This window comes from Camponotus vicinus, unplaced genomic scaffold, assembly GCF_025532165.1.
Source record: "Camponotus vicinus isolate PSW18456_S1 unplaced genomic scaffold, iyCamVici1.0 SCAF_5, whole genome shotgun sequence".
NCBI lineage: Eukaryota > Metazoa > Arthropoda > Insecta > Hymenoptera > Formicidae > Camponotus > Camponotus vicinus.
In genome coordinates, this window is record NW_028141977.1 from 19,902,456 (window position 1) to 19,910,058 (window position 7,603).

General features: G+C 28.8%; 1 protein-coding gene across 1 annotated transcript; it reads right to left on the reverse strand.

Annotated features, from left to right (window-relative positions):
* Positions 1–3,764: 3,764 nt before the first annotated feature.
* On the reverse strand, positions 3,765–7,354 carry LOC145971564 (uncharacterized). Its single transcript, XM_083099368.1, is given in 5 exon segments — positions 3,765–5,190; positions 5,364–5,669; positions 6,078–6,231; positions 6,233–6,618; positions 7,104–7,354. Coding segments are annotated over 4 exon segments (1,227 nt in total). The 5' UTR covers positions 6,598–6,618; positions 7,104–7,354; the 3' UTR covers positions 3,765–4,788.
* Between the last annotated feature and the right edge of the window lie 249 nt (positions 7,355–7,603).

Sequence of the window (7,603 nt, forward strand, 5' to 3'; positions counted from 1 at the left end):
GAAAGCATTTCTAGATATCGATCGAGAATTTCGGGACAAGGACCGTTGCATCGACTGACAGAGATATAATGTACATTTATTAAGTGGCAGTCACGTGGCATGTAGTGATACAATGATATCAGTTTGTACCCGAGCACAATTCGCCACGTGTCACTCGACATGAATCCAGCGCTTTCGCTTTATTACGCGACAACGGTATTCACACCCCTGCCGGTATCACTAGTCGATCGTAATCACGTTTGGCTTCTCTCATTCACACAGAATCATAATCGCGAACGTAAATCTGATAATAAGTGCGATGCGTTTCGAAAGAGGTCAAGCACTACGCGAATTCTTTCAAAAAATGTGTAAAATGAAAATGCATCACAAGCATAAAAGTTATATAATCTTTCGAATTATTTTGTATTTATTAACTTATTTATTTATATAATTATTTCTTCTTTTCATATATTTATTAACTTATTTATTTATATAATTATTTCTTTTTTTCAAAATTGTGATATTTTATTTAACGCGTACCTAATGTAATATAATAAGTTCATAATTCGCAATTATTTATATATAATTATTTATATATAAATATCTATTTGCTTCTGTATTTAAAACTAAATAGCTGTCGACGAAAAATATTGCAAAAACTTTAACATATTTTATTATATTAAATAAAACGCTATTTTATTTATTTCTAAGTTTATAAGAGATATGATGTATTTAAATTTATATATTTGCTTTTGATGAATATCGAGTGATATACTTTGTTTTTTGTGAAAATTTGTTTTGTACAAAAAACTGTTGAGCGATTCAAAACTGTGTACTGTGTACTGTGTAACTGTAATTAATTAATAATACACATTGGTTATTTTATTTTAACATTATTTCGATTAAACTTAATTTAAAAAAATTTTCTATGTTTATTAATTAAAATCTTGACGCTAGATTTCTAACGATCTTTCCAAATTATGTTTCTCTCTTTCGATTTTCTATTTTAATGAAGCGATTCGGTTACTTTTTAATGTAACAATAATTGAAAGAATCCAAAACATCAACCTCAACATCATCATCATTATTATATTATCTGTATTTTTGGTTCATTGATTCTTTAATGGCAATGGTCTTAATTTTTTAAAAATATTATATACAATGTTAAATAGATGAAAATAGGATTTCTCTTACTTATTGTTAGTGTGTGAGTAACAAGAACACGCGATTTATACGAGATAAAGAAGAGTTTCGCACAAATATTACATTTTATATTTAATACGAATTTTTGAAGGATTCTCATCTCTTAGAAAATGCTTGGATATTGATATCTTTTAGGAAAAATATATATATTTGCCATTCGTATGTTTATAAATCATATGTTTCTGCGTTGATGTGTGTGATATACAAATTATTATAAGTGGTAGTGATATGCAATTATTTTGGACTCTCTCTCTCTCTGTTTCCACATAAAATAATGTTACATTTTTATTCCGTATTTAATTTTTGTGAACAGATCCCACGACCACCCGAATTGAGCCCGCATCTTGACATCCGCCGGTCTACCATTTAGCAATAATTTACTCGTCGCACGGCCATGGAATAGCGTCGAAAAAGGCCTCGCGGAGTGAACGGTGTGGTCGTTGATACCGCAATGATGATCCGAGTCCCACGGGTATATTGTTGTCCAATGACATGTCCGTATTTACACATCGCACGTCGAAATTGCGCGCCGACGGCGTAAATGCACCCGTATGAGACCCAGAACTGGCGTGAATAATACCGATAAGTATGTTCCTTCGCTTCTACAGAACCTACCGACTACCCTCGAAATGAGAGTGCTTTGATTCAATATCAAATAGCTAATCTTGTTTGGGATGATGAGATTAATTTTCATGTATTTGAGATATTATAAGAAGAGGGAAACATCTGTACTGTCCATCGCTTAATCGTTTCTCATTTTTATACTTGAAAAGTATGTTGACATGTTATTTCCTTCATATGTTTATAAATATATTTATTTATTTTAAAAGAGAAAGAGTAAAATAACAAAGTTTTTTATCTTGAGAGATTACGCTATTGCATTATGCATGTACGTGTATGTTATATTCGCTGTATGTGTATATCATAAATTTAATTTTGCTGAAAATTTGTCAAAAAATTATTGTATGCATACGCATTTAATTTATCTATTTTGCTAGATTTATAGATAAATTTTCTCTATAAATATATAGATAATAACTTTTATTCTCGCACAAAAGCGTTTATAATTTTATAAAAATAAAAAATTACTTTAGTTATGTTTTTGTAAAATATTATAAAAATGTTTGATATTTTGATAATAAAATTTTTAATTTAGTATATCACAAATATTACAATTTAATTTTGTAATTTTATATATTACGTGGAAATTTCTTCAAATAACAAAATTACAATTTTTCTTTTATTTTTAATTTCAATTTTCAAACTAACATATTTGATATTTTAAACAATCAAATTACTCTCTTTTGAAACTATTTTATCTATAGTTTGTTGAAAACTTCTCTCTTAACTTCTCTCTTTCTAAGTGGGAAGTTGTTCCTTTACTATCTATTTAAAATACAAAGCATAGAAGAGAGAGAGAGAGAGCTCATCGTTTTTATATAAATCAAATCTACCTCAAAATTCTTTAGAATCTATAATTGTGAAAAAAAGTTGAAGATAAGAGTAAAGAGTTTCGACTTTTTACATTTCTTTAGAAAACTCAGGAAGAATATAATCAAGAAAAAAATTTGAAAAATTATAAATGTATACACGTACAAGAAATTTCGTCGCACATAACAAGACAAATTGCAAAGCTTTCAAATCTCTTTCTTCTTTAATATCCTTCTCTTCTTAAAATATTTTTTATATTATTCCGAAAAATCTTTTGTCATTTCAACAGTACCACTTTTTACTACTAAAGAGCATTCACCCCTTCGCGTCGATCAAAAAACTGCATTTATCTTCTCGCATAATCCTATCTTTTCGTGAAAAAAAATTCCAGAGTTTGAAATTTATCAATTGCTTCTTATAAGCCACGGAAGCCGCCACTAATCTTGTCGTTATTTCTTCCAGGACATCACGAGAAAAGGCATTATTCAGGATGGTAGACATTGACGGATTCGTCGGGCGAGTAGTATTAATGTATAGGACCTGAAAAATCGACGGATTAGTTCGTAAACTCTTGTGAATTTGACGCGGCTTCGTCCGTTTTTTCGAATCGATCACGATATCATCCCACACTTGTTTAGATTTCATATACACATATATATTGTATATAATATATAAATATATTTATATCGATATCTTCTCTTTCTTTTTCTAAGAATATTACACATCACAATAATTACCAATAATAACCCAAAATAAGAGTTATATTTTAACGTGCGAGACTCAATAATTGCTTTGCACCATACTTTTAAAATTCTTAAAATTTTTCTTAATCTTTACGACAGAAATGTAAAAATTTTTATTCTGAAATTAAAATTTCTATACAAATATATTTATAGAAAAGAAAAAGATTCTGGACACATCTTTACATTGCACGCTTATAAATTTATAAAATTGTTATTTATATAAATAACTATTTTTAGTTGAATGTAATGTTTGAGAAACAAGGAAATTTGCAATAAAACAAGTAAATATATTTATAGAAGAAATTTTAATCAACAAACATGTCAAAAAACGAATAAACTTGAATTAAAAGCACTTATGTTTAATTTATAACTGGAAAATTTCCAAATTTTTATCTATCAGCTTGCCTGCCATTCTTTTCATTTATCTACAAAACAACAGCATTTAAGCGTGCTGTGAAGAGGGCTCGGCTGTCTCTTTAACCGAACTAGCTAACCGAGATGAGACCTTTTCAACTTTGCTACCGAAATTGGTTGATCCGAATAACCCGGATACTTTATGAGTATACCTAACGTTACTATTATTCTCTTACTGTGCGTCCTTAGCCCCTTTCTCTCCTTCTTTCGTATCTCGTGCGGACTACCAAAGATCAGCTACTGAATTGTTCGATTTTGTTCTTTTCAACGGTGATTTACGGAATGTTTAAGTTCGTTAACGAGAACGAATAAATTTCTTATTCTCAAATAGGAACGCGCTTGGACAAAATAGAAGAAAAAAAAGACAGAAGAAGAAATTGAACGATTTCCTCATCTCGAATGCAAGAAAGATCAAAGATTTTTTTTGTGTGAAAAAAAACAAGAGCATCCAAATAGTTTTATGTCCAACCAGGTCACTTTCAGACCTGCCACAACAATATTTCTGTTCATAATGAAGGAAGGTTCCCAAAGACATTTTTCGGAATTTTTCGGACAAATGTTTTACTGCCTTACAATAAATCAATTACTATTGAAATGTTGCGAATGCTATTCTACTCTTTGTTAATTTTGACGAAAGTCTTTTGAAACATTATCCTTGCTTGTCGTATTTACGTAACATCTTGACTTTTCGCTGTGCAAACACTTTGCATATAAAATATAATTTATATGTTTTTTATTCAATTTTTAAAATATTATGCAAATCACAGTTTAAAATAATACACAAATTAATTAATATTTAGACAACAGAGGGAATAAATATATCGCCGGAATATCTTTTAATAAAATCATTAGAAAAGAATGTATATAATATATAATTAACTTATATAATATGTATATAAATATGTATATAATTTAAATTTTTCTTACTATATGCATGCTATTTAGTATTTGTTTGCAGATAACTATGCATATTAATAATAATATAAAATTACATTAACAATTACTAAATGTATTATTTTTAATCAAAATAGCCTCTTTGATCCATAATAGGAATCATTTTTTGGGCTAACATCACAGTGTCTGCATTCTTAAATACGTCCATCTTTGTTTCTCCCTGCAACTTCTCCAACACGTCCGCGAAATCTTCAGTTTCTTTTGAATCGGCCATCATTCTCAAGCTAAGTATAATACCTGCAAACACAGCATATATTCGTTTTTCATGTAGGGCTGCTTTTAATTTTTCCATCGTAAGTGCTTTCGTAGCACAGTCTAACGAAATCATTGTATTCGTCAAGGTTTTCAAGTATGAATTCAATAAAAAATCATCACTCTCGAATTTTAGCTCTATTTGCGGGCAAATGTTCAAAAAATAGTGCAAATCAATAGCTGGAGATGAATAAACAGACATTTGATAGTCCACCTGCAAATATTTGTTCAGAAAATTGATTCCTATCTAAATATTCCATGCAAATTAAAAACTTGATAAATTACAATAAAAAGCGAAATTTATCCTGCATATATATGAATGATTATTTAATTTTGAATATACTTTCAACAAAATAATTAAAACTTATTTTTGATGAGGAACATTACCATTAGAATATCGTTGAGTTTTCCATTATCACTTTCTTTGAACATTATATTGTTAACCCAACAATCACCATGATTTAAAACACAGAATTCGTTAGATTCGTATTCGTAAATATCGGCACATCTAATTCTAAACGTCTTTGCCAGTTTATCTAATTTAGTCGCGATGTGTGCGTACTTTTGATCGGTCCAATCTCGAATTGCTTTACTCACATTCAACAGAGACACTTCCGACATTCGCATAAAACTCGTTGGACAATTCACAGACAGAATCCCGCCGCTTTTGAACGACTCGACCAACTTGGGTTCCTTAAAGTACATTGTTTAAGTTTAAGCCTCAATTATCTAAATACTTATAATATTGATCTTCTTATTTTAATTTCTTTATGTGTTAAATAAAACAGATTACAATTATAATAATTTCACTCTAATAAAATTGTTTATAGAATAAATTTTCAATACAAACTGACATACAAAATGATATATAAAATAGTTTATTAAAAATATATGCATTGTTTTCTATATTTTTATATCTGTTTATATTTTTTAAATTTTGTTATTATAGATAACAGAGTAAAATTTTTTATCAATGAGACTAGACTCAAAGACTAGAAGTCTTTGTGTGTAAATAATTTGATTCTTTAAATATTTTATGTTTTTCAAGTCTTAAGATAAAATTATTCCATAATTAGATGCAGTAGTTTAGTTTGCATTTACCTTTTCGTGTAAGGCTACAGAGCCTGCGTGCAGTTTGGCTAATTGCTCGATCACGAGAAGGCACTGTTCTATCGATAATCCTTTTTGTCGATCTTTCATAACGAATCCTCTTTCTGACAAGTTCTCCATAACAAGAATTCTGAATTCTGAAGATCCACAATTTTGGTCCTAATTGCTTGTGCACAAGCTTCTCGATCTTTGGCAAAGCTTCTTCCAGCATTTTTAATTCGCGTATAAACATGCCCTGTTCGTGGACCATTGTCAATTGTATGCCGCCTATAGGCTCCGATTTCACGACGATATCAGCGATTTGTATCGCAATTTTCTTGTCAATTTTGGATAGAATAGTATACGTAATTCGCACTTTGAAGAAATCACTAAGAAAGTTGATTCCCTTTTCAAAGTTGGAATTAGTCTTTACATGAAGCACGTTAATCGTTTCATCACAAAGTTCTTTCCGAAGTACCATTTTAAAAAACTGTTTCATGATCATTTCATTCATTTTTTGTGATACATTCATTTTAATTCTTGAATATTAGTTCTGCGAAATAACACAAATTATAAAATATTATATCTTTAATGAAACGTTTATTATTGAAAAGAATGCCAATATAAAATTGTTATTTATAACTAATATAATTTTTGTGATTTAATTATTTTAAAAGCAATATTTTAATATTCTTTTGTTTTGAATTCTAAAATTATCTCTAAAATTATCTCTAAAATATTTAAAAAATTACATATATTAATGTACAGTATTTTGATAATTATTGATTAATTTTTCTTAATGTTAAAAAATTAAAAAGAATTACATATTTCTATCATATATTGATCATTTATAAATTATTTCAAATATAGCTATTTTCGTCAATATTATCTCAAATTATAATTATTTCAAAAGCAAGATAATTAGGAAAATACAAAATTTACTCAGTTTTGTCAATTACATTAAAAGAGCCATTATTCATGTTTTGATAAAATTAATAAAAGTAATTTTTATTAATTTTTTTGAAAATACATACTTACTGAATTTTATTCTTATTTCACTGATATCTAATAACCAATTCTACCTTTCACATATTAAATATGCGAGGTATCTACTTTATGTTAAACAGAGCACAAAATCGCTCATTTAAAATAGAAGATATGACATCTTGTGCGTTGCATGCGTAGTCATGAACTGAAACTTCATTCTCGTCGACAGTTACCTTGAACTAGTATTTTATAAGTTATTAAGGCTTGCGTCATAGTCTTGAATAGTGCCAACCATAGAGCCGTATTATTCATCACGGTGCGCAAATACTTACATCTTGCATCTTGAGTTTAATTTCACACATATTAAGTCCAATGATTGATTGATAAGTCTTTTTGATTGATAATGCAACAATAAAATAGAATTTTAAATCGAATAAACCGAAGGAAAAAATGCTGTTTTCTCGAAGGAGAAATTATGATCAGGCTCGAAATGATCGTGCTTCGTAAATCATAACTCGTACAATCTGTTTCTTCGAAAGCCTTAAAGCCGC